This window comes from Oncorhynchus tshawytscha, linkage group LG20, assembly GCF_018296145.1.
Source record: "Oncorhynchus tshawytscha isolate Ot180627B linkage group LG20, Otsh_v2.0, whole genome shotgun sequence".
Taxonomy (NCBI): domain Eukaryota; kingdom Metazoa; phylum Chordata; class Actinopteri; order Salmoniformes; family Salmonidae; genus Oncorhynchus; species Oncorhynchus tshawytscha.
In genome coordinates, this window is record NC_056448.1 from 4,973,104 (window position 1) to 4,994,534 (window position 21,431).

Here is a 21,431-nt window from a genome sequence, read left to right on the forward strand (position 1 = left end):
TAGGGTATTGTGTGTAGATTGATGAGAAAGAAAACCTGTTTTTGCTTTGTCATTATAGGGTATTGTGTGTAGATTGATGAGAAAGAAAACCTGTTTTTGCTTTGTCATTATAGGGTATTGTGTGTAGATTGATGAGAAAGAAAACCTGTTTTTGCTTTGTCATTATAGGGTATTGTGTGTAGATTGATGAGAAAGAAAACCTGTTTTTGCTTTGTCATTATAGGGTATTGTGTGTAGATTGATGAGAAAGAAAACCTGTTTTTGCTTTGTCATTATAGGGTATTGTGTGTAGATTGATGAGAAAGAAAACCTGTTTTTGCTTTGTCATTATAGGGTATTGTGTGTAGATTGATGAGAAAGAAAACCTGTTTTTGCTTTGTCATTATAGGGTATTGTGTGTAGATTGATGAGAAAGAAAACCTGTTTTTGCTTTGTCATTATAGGGTATTGTGTGTAGATTGATGAGAAAGAAAACCTGTTTTTGCTTTGTCATTATAGGGTATTGTGTGTAGATTGATGAGAAAGAAAACCAATTTAATACATGTTAGAATTAGGCTGTAATGTAAGAAAAGGTAGAAAAAGTCAAGGTGTCTGAATACTTTCTGAATTCTTATTTATAAAGTTACATATAACTAACTTTAGGTTATAGTTTCATATACCAAACCACTGTATCAGTGGCGATTTTAACATGTAAATCTTAGTGGGGCAAACTCAACAATTGCACTATAACGGTGCCAAACAGTGCCCACAAACTGTTATGGCCTACATAAAGCTGTCCCAACAGCGGAGCTTAGCTTTCAGCACCATGGAGTGACTCCTTACCACCGCTACACCTGGCTATCAGTAGAGCCTCGTCTGGCAGCGAAACAGTTCATTCAGCCCCATTTACTGACTTTTTAAAACCTTAGCTGATACGGCTGACTTTCTTAAACAAATGTGGTTTCTACTCACTCCTTGTGGATTTGTGTAAGTCGATAAGAACCCCACTGTGCTTCAATAATAATGAACGCCAACATGAGTTTTGACTTTTGAACCATACACAAACATTATTACATTTTATGCTCAGAAAATTAATAATATTTGTTCTCATATCATTATCTATAAGCAAGTGCAAGCAAACGAGCTGCAACGAGGTAGGCCTATTCGTTCAGCACTTTCAAAATGGATACAGACAGAAATTCAGATCGACTCTTTTTTAAATTTTCTCTGAAGGGGCATTTAAAAATGTGGAGCTAATGTTGTAAACCGTGATTGACCACACACTCCAGTACAGTAGGTGGCGGCATGCACCTTTAACGTTTGTTTGAGGACTGCCATTACATAATAATAGAAGAAGTCGTGTGTCTCTCTCTCTCTCTCTCTCTCCCCCCCCCCGACGGTATTACAGACTACAGTGGCTTGAAATTACACTTTGCTTGGTTTTGTCACGGTCCAGCCATGAGTAATATACTACATATGTCAACGTTTGCGTGCTAATTTATCAGCTATAGAGTGAAAACTTTGTGCAAGATAAAGTTTTCTAGAAATCTATTTAGATTGCTGTCAAATGTCAAACTAGCGTTCTACACGGAGTTATCTCGCACCCAGAATGAATCGGAACAAGAACCAGACACGAAGGAGACGAAATTAATGGGGAAGCACGCGGACTGCAACGTTAATGTTTTTAACTTCTGCAACAGTCATAACTGTCTTTCGGAAAAAAATACTACCCGGTAGCTACAACATTCAGAACGAACAACGTCCAGGTAAATTACTTTATGCTGTCAATCATTTAGCAGACCAGTTTAGCCATCTTGCTGTTTTCCGTGTTATAGCCGATACGCTATAAAGGCCCGGGGAAATTGTGTAATTCATAATTCGAAACCAGAGACGAACTTCAAAATAGATCCAATTGTTAGATGCAGATTACCTAAATATATGTGCACGCTCCTGCCTCTCTCCCTCGCTCTGTCTCTGCCTGCAAGTCTTCTGCGTGTAGAATATGCTGGCACAGTTGTCTTCGGGACAGTCTTTTATTTGTTTTATTTGTATTTGTATTTAACCAAGATTGTTAAGAACAAGTTCTTATTTACAATGACGTTTTTCAGGGGAACAGTGGGTTAACTGCTTTGTTCAGGGACAGAACGACCCCTCGGTTACTAGTCCAACGCTCTAACCACTAGGCTACCTGCCGCACCGTTTTACTGGCAGGTTAAGTCTGTATCGATTACGTTTTTCAGATGGAATTGAATGTTCCCCCTGCTACGGAATGTTTGTCTGTTATGGTAGGCTACACTACGTTTTAATTTTTAATTTCTGACTCGAAACCTCCGGTGATATGAACGGACATCTTACTTGTCTGTAAAGGATTGCCGTTTCTGAAACGGGACTAAAATCCATCACAAGGCTATCAGAACTGTAAATCAAATAATGTCGAGCTGCTGCGGGCAGCCTGCTTGTCTGCTGCCTGCGCGCAGACCATTCTCTCCTAAAACATTACTTTAAAGTTAGTTAAATACCGTGATTTCCCAAGACATTTAGTAGAAATAAAACATCTGGCTACCATATCATAAACAACTGCATAAAAAAAACACAGCAGCACATCAATCAGCGACGTTTATTATATACTTTTTTTTTAAAGGCTGAGCATAATTCTACGGTATGAAATGGTACAGACCTAATGCACTTTTATTTCCTGAGAATTGATAAATTGTTGCTATCGACATGTTACTGTAGCCGCATTCTCTCCGTAGAGGGTTGCGGTAGCTATAACTTAACTGCCCGGTCCTAGCGGTTATACATTTAAGGCCAATATTCGGCATTGTAAATTGACTTGGAATTGTATGAATTTTCTTCGAATTTTAACTGAAAACCGTTTAAAAAAATGGTAGTTTAAACATTAAGCAAATTGTCAGTTTGTCTCATCCCTAGTACCCACTGTGCCACCATCAGGACAAATTCTATACATTGGCCTAAGATAAGCTACCCCTGTACAGTTTACAACGCTTGCCAAATATCAGAACTCAAAATCAATATAATATGCTTTTGATGTATTTTGGACCATTTGAAGTTGACTACTTTATAAACGTCTTTTCCAGAACCGCTGGACCGATGTTTGTGTATATATCATCTGGATGCACATCTTAAAACCCAATATTTTCCAAGACTCTAGCTGAAACAATATGGCCAATGAGCTTGCAATAATGTTTTTTCCTGTCCCAACAGCGCCACAATGTGGTCAAACTCAACCATATGTTTACAGGTTAGCTAGACTCATCCTTGAGCATGTGTGCCAAATTTCATCACTCTGAGTCAAACCGACCAAGAGAGACGAAAAATGTGGCAGTTATAACGCCACTGTGTGGTCTATGAAGTGAATACTCTTAACATAGTCTATTAGCTAGAAAGGTAAAGGTACACTGTATTTTGGCACCATAAAGGGAAGTTTGCTGTTCTAAATCAACATTTTCCAATGCTTCATTCCTCTTTTGTTTTTTAGATTCTCCCTGACTATGTAGCTTTTATTTGATTGTTATTTCTCAAAGATTGTATTATTTAAAAATGTATGTTGTTTTCTATCTGGTTTTGTTAATTTAAGGTTACACCGAAACTGTTTTTCCATCCCAAAAATTACCACTTAGACTGCCTGACTAAGAATTTTCTATACAGGAAAAACCCAGTAATAGCTCCAATGACTGTAATTTCCTCCAGATTGAAAGGATAGTTCGAGTCATTGTGCTAATGCTAGTTAGCATTGGCTTGTGAAATTACCTCTAACTGCCTACCTACTGAACGCAGAAAAATAAAAATGGTATCTGCAATGGTATTGTTTTCCAGCAAATGATATTCATTAAAAAAAAATTCACCCAAAATTTCCCCAAAAATATTTTCCCCAAAACGTATTTTAAAAAGTGCGGCCCCCTGCAGTACCCCGGGACACCAGTTTTAAAACACCTGCCCTAGTTCATTCAAGAATGAACCTAGTCTGATTTTAATCAGGCTGTAATACACAAATAATTGGTATATACAGCCTGAGACGTGTGTGCAAAATCATGTTCCAAGCCAGAATGTTGAATAAAATTCAATTTAAACTTACTCTACCGGTTCTCTGTGCTCAATTTGTCCCAAACATTTTACAGAGCCGATAGGTACCAAGGTAAAGTTAGTTTCATATTGGATGTGGATTGTTCTACTCATCCTCCATTGATTCAGAATATAACATTTTCATTGTCATGGCATGCTTGGTTCAATAGATAATGACGTGAAAAAATATCCAATATAAAACGAACCGGCTCTCTTAAAAAGTTGGGTAAACAATCTTTAGTACCGTTACATCCCTACTATTCAGTAGCCTATATCCCCTGTATAGCCCCCGTCTCCCCTAATCTGCATAGCATGTGCTCCTAAATTCGCCGCTATACTCACAGAACGGTCAAACAATAATACTGCGTGACCCTGGTTCTTTTGCTGTGTTTGTTCTGGACTGCGTTCTCCCCTGCAGCGAACCGCATCACGGTACGAAATTAATCTGGCGAAACTACCCTTGTTTGAGCTAACCAAGGTGCATTGTTCAGTGTTCTCCCGAGTGTGGATTGTGTTCACACCATTCCAAATGAACCAAACTAAGGGGGTAAACACACCAGAGTTTGGAAAAAACGCTCCAAAATTATTTGGTGTGAAAGCCTTTTGAGGGGTCTGAGTTCCTTTGGAATGTTCACACTGCACAAAAATGTAAGCGAACTGCACTTGAGTTCACAAAAATTGAATGTTGGGTAAGCAGCATGCTCACAGTAGCTTTACGCAAGCTATGCGACTTAGACATCCTGCTCATGAATACCACTGTCCATTGGTAGAACTGTTGTAGAACTCGTGTGAATATGCCTCATGCTAGCTGCATTATGTCCCTTTTGACATTGTCAGTTCAGAGGTCAGGAGTGTTTTTAGGAGTTGCAGACCCAGTAGAGTAGATGGAGCAAGCCGTGTGACATTAAGGCAGAGTAGACATTACAGGACAGCCTACAGGATACAGTCTGGCTGCAGTGATAGTGGTTCTCCCCAGCTTCCCCCAAAGCCCTGATAAGCCGGTAACACCATGGCCAAACCAGGGTTATGTACGTAGTTCTGTGTGTGTGTGGTTACGCCAGTGAGGGTGTGTGTGTAATCTAGAGAGTTAGAGGGGTGGCTGAGCAGGGTTTAGGGGATTGTTCGGGAGTGCTCCAGCCCTGCGGTGTTTTTAGAGTTTCACCAAAACAGAGACTGCTGAAAGAATACTGAGCTAGGCTAATTGATATCAGCATGGAATGAGTCTGGCTGTGTCCCAAATGGCACCCTATCAACAAGCTCTGTCTCATTGCAGAATTAAATATTTATCCACTTTTCTACAAACCACAGTATGTATGCGAGTGGATTTGAGCTGTCGGCAATCTTGCTCATGGAGGGAGGGGGGGCTGACAACTGGGACCTACCATTTGGTTTTGAAGTATTGAAACCAAACCATATGATTTGAATGAAAAGTATTTTAATCAACATGAGAAGGTGAATGTAAGAGGTGCTCATTTCAAGTAGGCTACATGTCATATTAAACAGTATATACGGTGCATTCAGAAAGTATTCAGACTCCTTGACATTTTCCACATTTTGTTACGTTACAGCCTTATTCTAAAATCTATTCAATTCTTTTCCCCCCGCAATCTACACGCAATACCCCATAATGACAAAGCAAAATGTAGCTAATTTATTACAAATAAAAAAACAAAAATAGTATTCAGACTAGAGGTCGACCGATTAATCGGAATGGCCGATTTCAAGTTTTCTTAACAATCGGTAATCGGCATTTTTGGACACCAATCACGGCCAGCATTGAGCTGTTTATGACTTTAAGCCTATCAACTCCCGAGATTAGGCGAGTGTAACCGATGTGAAATGGCTAGCTAGTTAACGGGGTGCGCGCTAATAGTGTTTCAATCGGTGACGTCACTCGCTCTGAGACCTTGAAGTAGTTGTTGCCCTTGCTCTGCAAGGGCCGCGGCTTTTGTGGAGCGATGGGTAACGATGCTTCGAGGGTGGCTGTTGTCGATGTGTTCCTGGTTCAAGCCCAGGTAGGGGCGAGGAGATGGAAGGAAGCTATACTGTTACACTGGAAATACTAAAGTGCCTATAAGAACATCCAATCGTCAAAGGTATATGAAATACAAATGGTATAGAGAGAAATAGTCTTTTATTTTCTATAATAACTACAACCTAAAACTTCTTACCTGGGAATATTGAAGAACTGGGAATATTGAACCACCAGCTTTCATATGTTCTGAGCAAGGAACTTAAACATACGTTTTTTTACATGGCACATATTGCACTTTTACTTTCGTCTCCAACACTTTGTTTTTCCATTATTGCAACTAAATTGAACATGTTTCATTGTTTATTTGAGGCTAAATTGATTTTATTGATGCATTATATTAAGTTAAAGTAAGTGTTCATTCAGTATTGTTGTAATTGTCATTATTATAAATAAATAAATAAATTGGCCGATTTAATCGGTTTTTGGTTCTCCAATAATCGTTATCGGCGTTGAAAAAAATCATAATCGGTTGAACTCTAATTCAGACCCTTTACAATGGGACTTGAAATTGAGCTCAGGTGAATCCTTTCCATTTATCATCCTTGAAATGTTTCTACAATTTCATTGGAGTCCACCTGTGGTAAATTCAATTGATTGGACATTATTTGGGAAGGTGCACACACCTGTCTATATAAGGTCTCACAGTGCATGTCAGAGAAAAAACCAAGCCATGTGGTCGAAGGAATTGTCCCTAGCGCTCCGAGAAAAGGATTGTGTCGAGGCACAGATCTGGGGAAGGGTACCAAAATAATTCTGCAGCATTGAAGGTCCCAAGAACACGGTGTCCTCCATTATTCTTAAATGTAAGAAACTTGGAACCACCAAGACTCTAACTAGAGCTGGACACCCGGCCAAACTGAACAATTTGGGGGAGTTGACAAAGAACCCGGTGGTCACTCTGACAGAGCTCCAGAGTTCCTCTGTGGAGATGGGAGAACCTTCCAGAAGGACAACAATCTCTACAGCTCTCTACCAATCAGGCCTTTATGGTAGTGAGACCAGATGGAAGCCACTCTTCAGTAAAATACAGCCCGCTTGGAGTTTGCCAAATGGCACCGAAAGGACTCTGACCATGAGAAACAAGATTCTCTGGTCTGATGAAACCAAGATTGAACTCTTTGGCCAGAATGCCAAGTGTCACATCTGGAGGAAACCAGGCACCATCCCTACGGTGATGCATGGTGGTGGTAGCATCATGCTGTGGGGATGTTTTTCAGTGGCAGGGATGGGAGACTAGTCACATGAATGGAGCCAAGTATAGAGATTCTTGATGAAAACCTGCTAAGGACCTCAGACTGGGGCCAAGTTTCACCTTCCAACAGGATAATGACCCTAAGCACACAACCAAGACATCGCAGGAATGGCTTGAAAGTCTCTGAATGTCCTTGAGTGGCCCAGCTAGAGGCAGAGCTCCCCATCCAACCTGACAGAGCTTTGGAGAATCTGCAGAGAAGAATGGGAGAAACTCTCCAAATACAGGTGTGCCAAGCTTGTAGCTTAATACCAAGAAGACTCAAGGCTGTAATTGCTGCCAAAGATTCTTCAACAAAGTACTGAGTAAAGGGCTTGAAGATTTGCAGTACCAGTCAAAAGTTTGGACACACTTCCTCATTCATTGTAGAATAATAGTGAAGACATCAAAACTATGAAATAACACGCATGGAATCATCTAGTAACCAAATAATTTGTTAAACAAATAAAAATATATTTTAGGTTTCTTCAAAGTAGCCACCTGTTTACTTGATGACAGCTTTGTACACTCTTGGCATTCTCTCAACCAGCTTCCTCTGCAATGCTTTTCCAACAGTCTTGAAGGATTTTCCACATGCTGAGCACTTGTTGGCTGCTTTTCCTTTCTCTCTGCGGTCCAACTCATCCCAAACCATCTCAATTGGGTTGAGGTCAGGTGATTGTGGAGGCCAGGTCATCTGATGCAGCACTCCATCACTTCTTACACACTCTGGAGGTGTTTTGGGTCATTGTCCTGTTGAAAAACAATTGATAGTCTGTCGTGGAAATTAAGTCCTGAGAGAGACTTGGTCAGTTCTTTAAACAATCATCTTTATTTAATATCGATCAATTATTGCAGTAATGGGACCGTCAGCCCAACATTCTTGTTCTGACTGTTAGGCTGAGAGCCTTTACAGACGATGCACAGTTTTTATATTGCTCATACCAAGATTGCTTAGTCAGTCATTTCTAACCTTCCCATAAGCCACCTTGGTTTTCTACGTAGGATGGTGTTTGACTTAGTTCCCCAGATGCCAGGAATATGAGACAATGAAGCATTGTTCTACTCCTCTGTAACCCAGTTACAATCACCCTACATTCTGTCACTGGAATGCCATCTGTAGGTTTTATCACCAGGTCAATCAATTGCCAGTTCCAGCTATCTCTAGTAAAACCCATGTCCACGACACCCAGACTAGCTGCAGGAAGCTAGAGTGGACACCATAAAACTGCATTAGCAGGACTGAAATATCTTACTCTTTGTTAAGTAAATAATTGTTACATATCCAACAAATAAGGTGAATACATAATTTCCCCCTCAAGTCCCACTATGCCTTGAATTCTAAATAAATCAGTGTCACCAGCAAAACACCACCACCTCCATGCTTCACGGTGGGAACCACACATGCGGAGTAAATCCGTTCACTTACTCTGCATCTCACAAAGACACGGAGGTTGGAACCAAAAATCTCAAATTTGGACTCATCAGCCCAAAGGTCAGATTTCCACCAGTCTAATGTCCATTGCTCCTCGTGTTTCTTGGCCCAAGCAAGTCTCTAATTTATTATTGGTGTCCTTTAGTTGTGGTTTCTTTGCAGCAAATCGACCATGAAAGCCTGATTCACGCAGTCTCCTCTGAACAGTTGATTTTACAATGTCTGTTACTTGAACTCTGAAGAAATTATTTGGACTGCAATTTCTAAGGTTGGTAATTCTAATGAACTTATCCTCTGCAGCAGAGGTAACTCTGGGTCTTCTTTTCCTGTAGCGGTCCTTGTGAGAGCCAGTTTCATCATAGCGCTTGATGATTTTTGTGATTGCACTTGAAGAAACTTTCAAAGTTCTTGAAATTTTCCATATTGATTGACCTTCATGTCTTACAGCAATGATAGACTGTCATTTCTCTTTGATTATTTGAGCTGTTCTTGCCATAATATGGACTTGGTCTTTTACCAAATAGGGCTATCTTCTGTATACCACCCCTACCTTCTCACAACACAACTGATTGATTGGTTAAAATGCATTAAAAAGGAAGGAAACTCCACAAATGAACTTTTTAAAAAGGGATGCCTGTTAATTGAAATGCATTCCAGATGACAACCTCATGATGTTTTTGCTTCATCATTATGGGGTATTGAGTGTAGATTGAGGGGGGGGGGACATTTGAATACATTTTAGAGTAAGGCTGTAATGTCACAATTTTGAAAAAGTCAAAGCTGTCTGAATTTTCCGAATGCACTGTAAACATTCTAAATGTTTCCGTAGCTAGACAGGGAGCCTAAGAAGGAACCAAAATGAATTATTTAGGCAATATTATTTCAAGTCTGTAGTGTACAAAGAAATACATTGTGAAGCGTTTGCGGGGGTGACGGACTAGTTTGGTAAGGAGTCGGGACATTAGGCGCTCAGCATTTGTTTGTTTTTTTGTTGAATTTTTACCCCCCTTTTTTCTCCCCAATTTCATGGTATTCAATTGTTAGTAGCTACTATCTTGTCTCTTTGCTACAACTCCCGTACGGGTTCAGGAGAGACGAAGGTTGAAAGTCATGCATCCTCCGATACACAACCCAACCAAGCCGCACGGCTTCTTAACACAGCGCCATCCAATCCGGAAGCCAGCCGCACCAATGTGTCGGAGGAAACACCATGCACCTGGTGACCTTGGTTAGCGCGCACTGCGCCCGGCCCGCCACAGGAGTCGCTGGTGCGCGATGAAACAAGGATATCCCCACCGGCCAAACCCTCCCTAACCCAGACGACGCTAGGCCAATTGTGCGTCGCCCCAGGGACCTCCCAGTCGCGGCCAACTGCAACAGAGCCTGGGCGCGAACCCAGAGACCACTGCGCCACCTGGGAGGCCCTGGCGCTCAGCATTTAAACAACATTTTGTTGTATTGAATCATTGTAGTCTATAAATTGCACATATAGCCTGTGACTTACTTAAACATGTTTTTAATTATTAGGGTCCGTCTACAGTGCCTTTCAATTAAACTTTAGAAACATGAGTTTGGCCAGAGTCTGCTCATTGTCTGCAAAGCAGGCCAGCAGTGGAGAATATCCTCTCTCCAGAGAGAGGAGAGCCACCGATTATTATTATTTTTCTATTAATATTATTGTTTTTGTGTTTAACTGTCTTGCCTAGTTAAATAAAGGTTAAGAACAAATTCTTATTTACATTGACGGCCTGCCAAAAGGCCTCCTGCGGGGACGGGCTGAGATTAAAAATCGAATAAAAATATTGAACTAAACACGCAACACTACATAAAGAGAGACCTAAGACGACAACATATTAAGTCGGCAACACATGACGACAACACAACATAACATGGTGGCACCACAACATGGTAGAAACACTATGGCATAGACAACAGCACAAAGGGAAGGAAGGTAGAGACAACAATACGTCACGCAATACAGCCACAACTTCCAATAAGAGTGTCCATTTATTTAGACTTTGAATGAAGAGATTGAGAACTGTCCAGTTTGAGTGTTTCTTGCAGCTCGTTCCAGTCGCTAGCTGCAGCAAACTGGAAACGACACAAAGATGTGTGTGCTTTGGGGACCTTTAACAGCATGTGACTGGCAGAACGGTTGTTGTCTGGGGAGGATGAGGGCTGCAGTAGATATCTCAGATGGGGGAAGTCCTAAGAGGGTTCTATAGGTAGGCTTAAAGGTTTTTAGGCAAAAATAACCCCATTTTAAAAGTGAAAGCTCCTTGAAAGTTGGAATATGCCAGGTCTATTTGGCCAAAGTCAATTATGGCCTATTGTATAGATAATTTAACAAAAATTAAATTAATGCTACAATGACAATTAGCTACCCACCTCGTTCCTTTCTTTTAGCTTGTAAGTATCCTACACCGTCATGCTTTGGGGATATGTGTCTTTTCAGATTCCAAAATGATTCTTTAGTTGTGGACATCCACGCATTCCCTCTTGCTCTTGGACCAATCAAGTCACCTTGATTTTGCAGTTTTTCTTTATGAAAATATTTCGCGAACTCCATGGCAGTAGCTATAAAGCAAGGGGCTAAAGCAGCACACAAGTAGACTACAAATTCATGCAGGGCCGGGTACTCCCTGAGCTCGTGAAGTGAGCGCTATTGGAGTGGGCGAGAAGGCCAAAGCTCCAGCCTTTGCAAATCTCGCTCCCCACTCCAGTCAAATTGGGCACGCTCCTCTCCAGCTCCGTTCACATACTCTGCTCCAAACGTCAAATTTAAAAGTGTTTTTGATACGCTGGGTTGCTCCTGCTTCTCTGTATCGTTCCATTTCTCCAAATTTCGGCGTTTAGTTCAAGCCCTCATTCCGAATTGTTAAAGGTGCTAGAGAGGGGATGCTTTTTTTATTTTTGTGATTTCAATAAATATCCATAATATACCGTGGGGTAAAAAAGTATTTAGTCAGCCACCAATTGTGCAAGTTCTCCCACTTGAAAAGATGAGAGAGGCCTGTAATTTTCATCATAGGTACACTTCAACTATGACAGACAAAACTAGATTTTTTAAATATTTTTTATGAATTTATTTGCAAATTATGGTGGTAAATAAGTATTTGGTCAATAACAAAAGTTTATCTCAATACTTTGTTATATACCCTTTGTTGGCAATGACAGAGGTCAAACGTTTTCTGTAAGCCTTCACAAGGTTTTCACACACTGTTGCTGGTATTTTGGCCCATTCCTCCATGCAGATCTCCTCTAGAGCAGTGATGTTTTGGGGCTGTTGCTGGGCAACACAGATTTTCTATGGGGTTGAGATCTGGAGACTGGCTAGGCCACTCCAGGACCTTAATGCTTCTTACGAAGCCACTCCTTCGTTGCCCGGGCAGTGTGTTTGGGATCATTGTCATGCTGAAAGACCCAGCCATGTTTCATCTTCAATGCCCTTGCTGATGGAAGGAGGTTTTCACTCAATCTCACGATACATGGCCCCATTCATTCTTTCCTTTACACGGCTCAGTCGTCCTGGTCCCTTTGCAGAAAAGCAGCCCCAAAGCATGATGTTTCCACCCCCATGCTTCACAGTAGGTATGGTGTTCTTTGGATGCAACTCAGCATTCTTTGTCCTCCAAACACGATGAGTTTTTACCAAAACGTTCTATTTTGGTTTCATCTGACCATATGACATTCTCCCAATCTTCTTCTGGATCATCCAAATGCTCTCTAGCAAACTTCAGACGGGCCTGGACATGTGTCCCCCTGCTTAAGCCAGTACGTCTGGCACTGCAGGATTTGAGTCACTGGCGGCATAGTGTGTTACTGATGGTAGGCTTTGTTACTTTGGTCCCAGCTCTCTGCAGGTAATTCACTAGGTTCCCCCGTGTGGTTCTGGGATTTTTGCTCACCGTTCTTGTGATCATTTTGACGCCACTGGGTGAGATCTTGCATGGAGCCCCAGATCGAAGGAGATTATCAGTGGTCTTGTATGTCTTCCATTTCCTAATAATTGCTCCCACAGTTGATTTCTTCAAACCAAGCTGCTTACCTATTGCAGATTCAGTCTTCCCAGCCTGGTGCAGGTCTACAATTTTGTTTCTGGTGTCCTTTGACAGCTCTTTGGTCTTGGCCATAGTGGAGTTTGGAGTGTGACTGTTTGAGGTTGTGGACAGGTGTCTTTTATACTAATAACAAGTTCAAACAGGTGCCATTAATACAGGTAATGAGTGGAGGACAGAGGAGCCTCTTAAAGAAGAAGTTACAGGTCTGTGAGAGCCAGAAATCTTGCTTGTTTGTAGGTGACCAAATACTTATTTTCCACCATAATTTGCAAATAAATTCATAAAAAATCCTACAATGTGATTTTCTGGATTTTATTTTCTCATTTTGTCTGTCATAGTTGAAGTGTACCTATGATGAAAATTACAGGCCTCATCTTTTTAAGTGGGAGAACTTGCACAATTGGTGGCTGACTAAATACTTCTTTGCCCCACTGTATCTGCAGTAATAGTGAAATGATAGTGTTTCACAGGGAGATACTAATGTAGCCTAGTGCAAAACTAATCTTCCCCGCATCCCATTTCCCTTTAACATGGCAGACTCAAGTCTTTTACTTTCAGGTTTGGTCCACCAGCTTCAAACGGCTGTAAATAAAAAATTTAAAAACATGATTTAAAAAAAAAATTGAAAATATTTTGCAGAGATTTAGATGGTATACACACTATTCATTGCTTGTTTTCTCACAAACTTAAATTGAGCGAACAGTGTAGAATTTTAGCAACCAGGAAATAACAGAGCAATTTCCACAATATATCACTGTCAGAATAAATAGCTTTGACTACGGATACCACTCCGGCGGGGGAAATGAATAGGCCAGTCACAACACTGGTGGGCAAGCAATACTGTGAAAGACTATCATTACACTATTAATACAGATATATTATGGACACCATTCCTGTCCACAACACCCTAGCAAACCCAAGCGTTCTTGATGGTAATAACGCTCACTTTTGCACCTAGTGGCCGGTTTTGAAGGCATTTCCCGAGGTCCTCAGTACATGGATAAACTTCCAATTTCAAAGTCGATCTCCCTGACCCTATTCCCCTTAGTGCTCTGGTCAAAAAGTAGTGCACTATAAACGGAATGGGGTGTCATTTGGGATGCACCTGTGACTTAACTTTTCCCACCTGTTGGAGTTCAAACAGCTGTAGAAATGAATTTAGCCCATGACAATTGTTCACGTGTGAGACCGAGTAACCACATGTGATGTAGAGTTAGTAGCCTACATCAGTTGACCACAGCTACTTTTGCTTCTCTTGTCTTTTCAGCTCTGCCTGGGCTACTACCTACATGATAGGAGCTGTGTATGCTGAAAATTCTAGAGAAATGCAAGAATTCTAATAGAGGAAGTGTTTCACATCTAGCAATCTGTGTTAATAGTCACAGTTAGACCGAAGCTATACGTTACGTGTCGACCTACTTTTATGTTCACTTCCTTTTTCCTGGTATCGGTCTGCAGGGACTGCCCAAATGACACATTGAAGAACTGAAGCACAATAGCAGTCCTGAAACATGTTTTGTTTTAACTGCTGGTTAATATGAACCTTGTTTAGCCTACGTTTTGGTTTGCACTTACTTTCCATCATTATTACCGATGACGTGATGTATTAGCATAATGGCAGTGCCTGAGTGCTTTTCAGAAGTCAGCTACAAGACTATTCTCACGTCACCAATTCTAGTGCCTCCCATAGGATTTTTGTTCAGCAGCGGTGGCAAAGTTAGCTTGGGGTAGTGCGCGTGGCCAATGGTGCCATATTTTCAGCCAACACTTTTAGAGGCCTTCCATTTGGCCGCAGAGAAAATGTTGCTGTATTCCCAGTCGTGAAATCCATAGATTACGGGGTAAGACTTCCTCAGGCAGAGATGTCAATAAGGAAAACATTACGAGAGAGATCTAAATATCTGACCAAGGTCAGGGAATGTTTTAGCTACTAAAAATGGAGCCTAATTATGGTGTACTTGTTTTTTTTAGCCTCTTGTTTTATATTCTTTATTGATTTCATACATAATGGTATTTGATCAGATTTGCTCATTATCATCTTGATGCCAGTACTGTAGAATGCAAACAGTTATCTGCCGGTAGGTAGGTAGATACTGCTTTGCAGAGTCCGTGACATCTACAGCCACCGTCCTCAGGTTCAGCCCTGATTCAGAGGGAAGCTGTAGGGCTGGGACAGTAATTGTATAACCGCCTATTATGTGTGAAGTCCGTCATGAAAATAGAATGACCGTCGACAAACTTCACCCAAAAAGCAGCAAAGTAAAAGTAAGCCTAGTTGACCTATAACAGCTGATGGTCATTTGATTGACATAAGTCACCCAGAAATCGATTACAGTCACAGCCCCAGGAAGCAGTTGTCGGCCCAAAGCTGAGGGTTGGAAAATTACTACGGGATTTCCATGTAGGATGAGTAACAGAATCAGTGGGACAGTCTAATCATGTCAAACGGTAGGCTTGTATCTTTTCTCTGATACAGTTGGTGGATCATTAACTCTCTGCCTCATCGCCGCACTCGCGTGGATTGCTATTTTATCATTGTTGAAACAATAAATCTTACCATAAACTGTTATTACGGTTATAGTAAATTATGGTTCTCATAATTGTTGAGGTGATCAGTGTCTGAAATGATGTTTTTGTAACTGTTTCATCATGTGGAATATCTCAATGGTCACTGCAACCGTAAAAAGATTTTACACGTCTGTTACAGATACTCTATTGTCACAGGTCTACTCGTTATGGCATGGGAATAAAGCTGAGTATACAGTAGGTAATACATTGTAGTTGTATACCGTAATAACACATGACCCTTTTCATGCGTAAAACACCATTTATAGTAACGTTTTGCTACCGACAACCTTAAGCGATGATAAGTCATACAGAGCATTCGGAAAGTATTCAGACCCCTTGACTTTTTCCACATGTTTTACGTTACAGCCTTATTCTAAAATTGATTCAATTGCTTTTTTCCCCTCATCAATTTACACACAATACCCCATAATGACAAAGCAAAAACAGGTTTTTGATATTTTAGTTAAGGTAGAAAAAAATGAAATCACATTTCCATAAGTATTCAGATCCTTTACTCAGTACTTTTGAAGCACTTTTGGCAGCTATTACAGCCTCAAGTCTTCTTGGGTATGACGCTGCAAGCTTGGCTCACTTGTATTTTGGGGAGTGTCTCCCATTCTTTCCTGCAGATCCTCTCAAGCTCTGTCAGGTTGGATGGGGAGCATTGCTGCACAGCTATTTTCAGGTCTCTCCAGAGTTGTTCAATCGTGTTCAAGTCCGGGCTTTGGCTGGGCCACTCAAGGACATTGAGACTTGTCCTGAAGCCACTCCTGCGTTGTCTTAGCTGTGTGCTTAGGGTCATTGTCCTGTTGGAAGGGGAACCTTCGACCCAGTCAGGTCCTGACCGCTCTGTAGCAGATTTTCATCAAGGATTTCTCTGTACTTTGCTCCGTTCATCTTTCCCTCGATCCGAACTAGTCTCACAGTCCCTGCCGCTGAAAAAATCCCCACAGCATGATGCTGCCACCACCATGCTTCACCGTAGGGATGGTGCCAGGATTCCTTCAGATGTGACGCTTGGCATTCAGGCCAAAGATTTAAAACTTGGTTTCATCAGACCAGAGAATCTTGTTTCTCAGTCTTTAGGTAACTTTTGGCAAACACCAAGCGGGCTGTCATGTGCCTTTTTACTGAGGAGTGGCTTCCATCTGGTCTCTCTACCATAAAGGCCTGATTGGTGGAGTGCTGCAGAGATGGTTGTCCTTCTGGAAGGTTCTCCCATCTCCACAGAGGAACTCTGTCAGAGTGACCATTAGGTATTGAGGCAAAATGATTTTATCCATTTTAGAAAAAGGCTAACGTAACAAAATATGAAAAAAGGTAAGGGGTCTGAATACTTTCCAAATGCACTGTATTCTATAGAATTCTCAAACGCTCCAGGAAACCGAAACAGGGTAAGGAATTTCAAATGTGAAAATGCCCTTAATTAAATATGGTACATAAACACACTGTACGTGGTTAACCCATTTCCTTTCCCCCAAGGGAATGCATCTGCCAGCGTCTAGTCTCTTGTAGACACAACGGGATGCGGGAGGTAACGAGCAGCATTATTTCCTGAGCTCACGATTTCGCCTGTGTTTGCATCTCTAATTTTATGAGTGGACATTTGGCACATTGAAATCACTTGGCATGTATGTGTTGCCACCCTAGGGTCACGCCTACTCATTAAGTCAATTTTGAACTTTTATTATTCAAAAACATAAGTGTCTTACTGTAATGAATTATTGTGTGATATTTTGGACATATGGCCCAGCCCTACCTGACAGGCAGTCACACTTGGAAGTGTATGGTAAGCTTGGTTAGTTATTCTATTCTCAGAAACAGCTATTTATTTTAAATGTTTGATTTTCCCTTTATTTAACTAGGCAAGTCCGTTAAGATCAAATTATTATTTACAATGACGGCCTAGGAACAGTGGGTTAACTGCCTTGTTCAGGGGCAGAACGACAGATTTTTACCTTGTCAGCTCGGGGATTCGATCTTGCAAGCTTTCGGGTTACTAGTCCAACGCTCTAACCACTAGGCTACCTGCCGCCCCCCTGCTATAGCATAACTGTAAACTAAGCACAGTTGACTATCTGCTCTGCTAACTGACTCCCCTCTGCCCCCCCTCCATCTTCCCCTTTCTTTCTTTCTTACTTTATTTTGCTCTTTCCCCCCCATTTCTCTCTGCTCTTTCTGTCTTCTCCCCTCATCTCTAATTCTCCTCACGCTCTTCTTTCTATCTCCTACACTCGGTCTTCTCTCTCCTTCTCTTCTCTTTCTCCTCCTCCTCCAATCTCCCCCTTTAGGTGGATGTATCTGCTGAGCCACACATGGACATGGAGTGTCCAGTATGTCCCTCGTCCAATCAGAATGGCTGTGTCCTAGACCCACTTCATGTCTCCGAGCCCAAACAGGTAGTAGCCCCTCCCTGTCTGACGATACACCTGTACCACCTGGGCAGGGGCGGGACCAATAGCCCAGACCTCACCTATCCTTCAGGGAACTATGTGGCTGAGGAGCTGTGCATCGATGCGGCCATGGCATGCGGTGAGTGAGACAGTGCATAGAAAAAAGCGAATGTCTGCTCAATGTTTTTCTGTTCCCAAGGATGATCATTTGATGAAGCTTACAGGGATACTTTGGGATTTTCCCCAAGGCTTTCCTTTTATCTACTTCCTCAGAGTCTGATGAACTCGTGGATACCATTTGTATGTCTCTGTGTCCAGTATGGTGGAAGTTGGGAGTTAGTGTTCTGAACTAGAGATACCAATATCATAGACTGCCATCAGAACCTACATGGGCTCCAAACACGGGTCTAGTGTCTGACCCACAGTCAGTCAGTCGCCTGCCCTACAGGGCCTACGGTACCTGATGTCCGCTTTTATTGCCCCTAAAACAAGCATTAAAGAGATACTTTGGGATTTTTGACAATTATGCTCTTGATCTACTTCCCCAGAGGGAGATGTACTCGTCTCTGTGTCCAGTATGAAGGAAGTTGGAGGTAGTTTTGTGAGCCAATGCTAACTTAGCGTCAGCGCAATGACTTGCAAGGCCGTTAAGATTAAGGGCATCATTACGTGTTCCACAAACAAGGATAGCAGAACACCAGAGTAATATCAGGATATTTGAGAGAAATCCTGTGGCTGCGCATTTCATGGCGGCTCGTCACGACATTAGCTCTCCTGGGACACATTGATATAGAACGTGTTACGACTCCTAGGAGGGGGAGATCTATTATTGACAAGGGAATTGTATTGAATTCACCGTTTGTGTACCATGTCTCCATAAAGGTCTGAACCAGGAGTTTGACATCAGACCATTTCTTACACGAATGTGTCATGTTCATTTGTCCTCGCTTCCAGGTCTCCTACTTGGTCATTTTGTACATATATTAGATTCTGTAACTGGAATTATATTTACGACCACCACGCCTAGTGCGCGTAATGGTCATGTAGGCAGGTATTCCAAAAGTTTCCAACAAACTTTTTTTTCCGGTTGCCTAGGTTTTTAAAAAATGTGAATGTATATAATTCTTTCTGACCATATGTATTTCTGTGATTTTAATGATGATTTTTATGCACAAAAGTGAATTGAATGGTTTCCAAACCCCGTCATGTGGGTAATGGTCATGCGAGGTGAAATGTGTATATTTTGGGAAGCGAGCACTCAGTTTGTTTGTTTGACCTGACGAAGATCCGTTTCGCATTGAATCGTAGTCAATGAAGGGATGAATTGGGAGCTTCGAGTGTGCGGGCCTTATTCTTGATTAGCCCAGCACCTATGTTTTTAAAGATGTACGTATGACCACAAACTTTTCTATGGAAGACTTCCAGTCATTATGCTTAGCAATTGCTCTAGCGCCAGTTGGCAACTTCCTTCAAACTGGACGCAGAGACATAAAAATGGTATCCACGAGTTCATCTGACTCTGGGGAAGTAGATAACGGGCCTCATTTCCAAAATACCAAAGTGTCCCTTAATGCTTGTTTTAGGGGCAATAAGATCAAACGAGATGTACTGTAGGCCCTGTAGGGCAAGCCCATACCCCTAACAGTTGATGATTTCATCTTTCAGTGCAGACAGCAGCACAGACAGAACCAGACTTTCTCACTGTGAGGAGGAAGTGTAAAAAAAGAGGAAGATATCTATCCAGACACATCTCTCCTCTGGCTTATTTTTCACTAGCACCGAGTCTGACTCCGGTTTACTTTTTCTAAGGGCTTTGTCTAACTATAACTACAGTCATTGTTAACGGCAGTTTACCAAGTTCTCATTTGATGATACAGAGCCATTTTACATCATCGGGCGGGACATTTATTCAATGTAGGAAGTCATTTTTTTGCATATGGGCCTTTATTTAAACTAACCCCCAGGGTTCGGACCCAATTCGGACACAAGAACAAAGCGTTGTCTGAAACGTCCGTGTGAATTTCCCCTGCTGCTGCTGCAAGACAAACAAGATGTAAACATCACTAAAGGACAAAGCGTTGTCTGAAACGTCCGTGTGAATTCCCCTGCTGCTGCTGCAAGACAAACAAGATGTAAACATCACTAAAGGACAAAGCGTTGTCTGAAACGTCCGTGTGAATTTCCCCTGCTGCTGCTGCTGCTGCAAGACAAACAAGATGTAAACATCACCAAAGGACAAAGCGTTGTCTGAAACGTCCGTGTGAATTCCCCTGCTGCTGCTGCTGCTGCTGCTGCAAGACAAACAAGATGTAAACATCACCAAAGGACAAAGCGTTGTCTGAAACGTCCGTGTGAATTCCCCTGCTGCTGCTGCAAGACAAACAAGATGTAAACATCACTAAAGGACAAAGCGTTGTCTGAAACGTCCGTGTGAATTTCCCCTGCTGCTGCTGCTGCTGCAAGACAAACAAGATGTAAACATCACCAAAGGACAAAGCGTTGTCTGAAACGTCCGTGTGAATTCCCCTGCTGCTGCTGCTGCTGCTGCTGCTGCTGCAAGACAAACAAGATGTAAACATCACCAAAGGACAAAGCGTTGTCTGAAACGTCCGTGTGAATTTCCCCTGCTGCTGCTGCTGCTGCTGCTGCAAGACAAACAAGATGTAAACATCACCAAAGGACAAAGCGTTGTCTGAAACGTCCGTGTGAATTCCCCTGCTGCTGCTGCAAGACAAACAAGATGTAAACATCACTAAAGAACAAAGCGTTGTCTGAAACGTCCGTGTGAATTTCCCTGCTGCTGCTGCTGCAAGACAAACAAGATGTAAACATCACTAAAGGACAAAGCGTTGTCTGAAACGTCCGTGTGAATTCCCCTGCTGCTGCTGCTGCAAGACAAACAAGATGTAAACATCACTAAAGGACAAAGCGTTTCTGAAACGTCCGTGTGAATTCCCCTGCTGCTGCTGCTGCTGCTGCTGCTGCTGCTGCAAGACAAACAAGATGTAAACATCACCAAAGGACAAAGCGTTGTCTGAAACGTCCGTGTGAATTTCCCCTGCTGCTGCTGCTGCTGCAAGACAAACAAGATGTAAACATCACCAAAGGACAAAGCGTTGTCTGAAACGTCCGTGTGAATTCCCCTGCTGCTGCTGCAAGACAAACAAGATGTAAACATCACTAAAGAACAAAGCGTTGTCTGAAACGTCCGTGTGAATTTCCCTGCTGCTGCTGCTGCAAGACAAACAAGATGTAAACATCACTAAAGGACAAAGCGTTGTCTGAAACGTCCGTGTGAATTCCCCTGCTGCTGCTGCTGCAAGACAAACAAGATGTAAACATCACTAAAGGACAAAGCGTTGTCTGAAACGTCCGTGTGAATTTCCCCTGCTGCTGCTGCTGCTGCAAGACAAACAAGATGTAAACATCACTAAAGGAAGACCGTCTGTCTTAACTGTGTGTGGGAACCCACTTCATTAAACCATGAGGACGATGATAATGTATTCGTTATGTTGGTTAAGGTCAGGTAGTTTAAGTATATGACACTAACAGCACTGAGGTTGTGTGTTTGATTCGAATATGGGACTATTCCACACCTCCATATTAGTATAAGAATCTGTCGAATCCAGTAGTCGACGCGTAGGAT

At 41.9% G+C, this 21,431-nt stretch overlaps 1 protein-coding gene across 2 annotated transcripts in view; it reads left to right on the top strand.

The window, feature by feature from the left end:
- The first annotated feature begins 1,366 nt into the window (after positions 1–1,366).
- Positions 1,367–21,431, top strand: part of LOC112219669 (tyrosine-protein kinase JAK2-like) — a 93,320-nt gene continuing 73,255 nt past the window's right edge. For both annotated transcript variants that reach the window (XM_042302091.1, XM_024381132.2), the window contains exons 1-2: positions 1,367–1,745; positions 17,684–17,924. In XM_042302091.1, the coding sequence (XP_042158025.1) occupies positions 17,708–17,924 (217 nt within the window). In that variant the 5' untranslated portion in view covers positions 1,367–1,745; positions 17,684–17,707. The remainder of the gene's footprint in view (positions 1,746–17,683; positions 17,925–21,431) is intronic.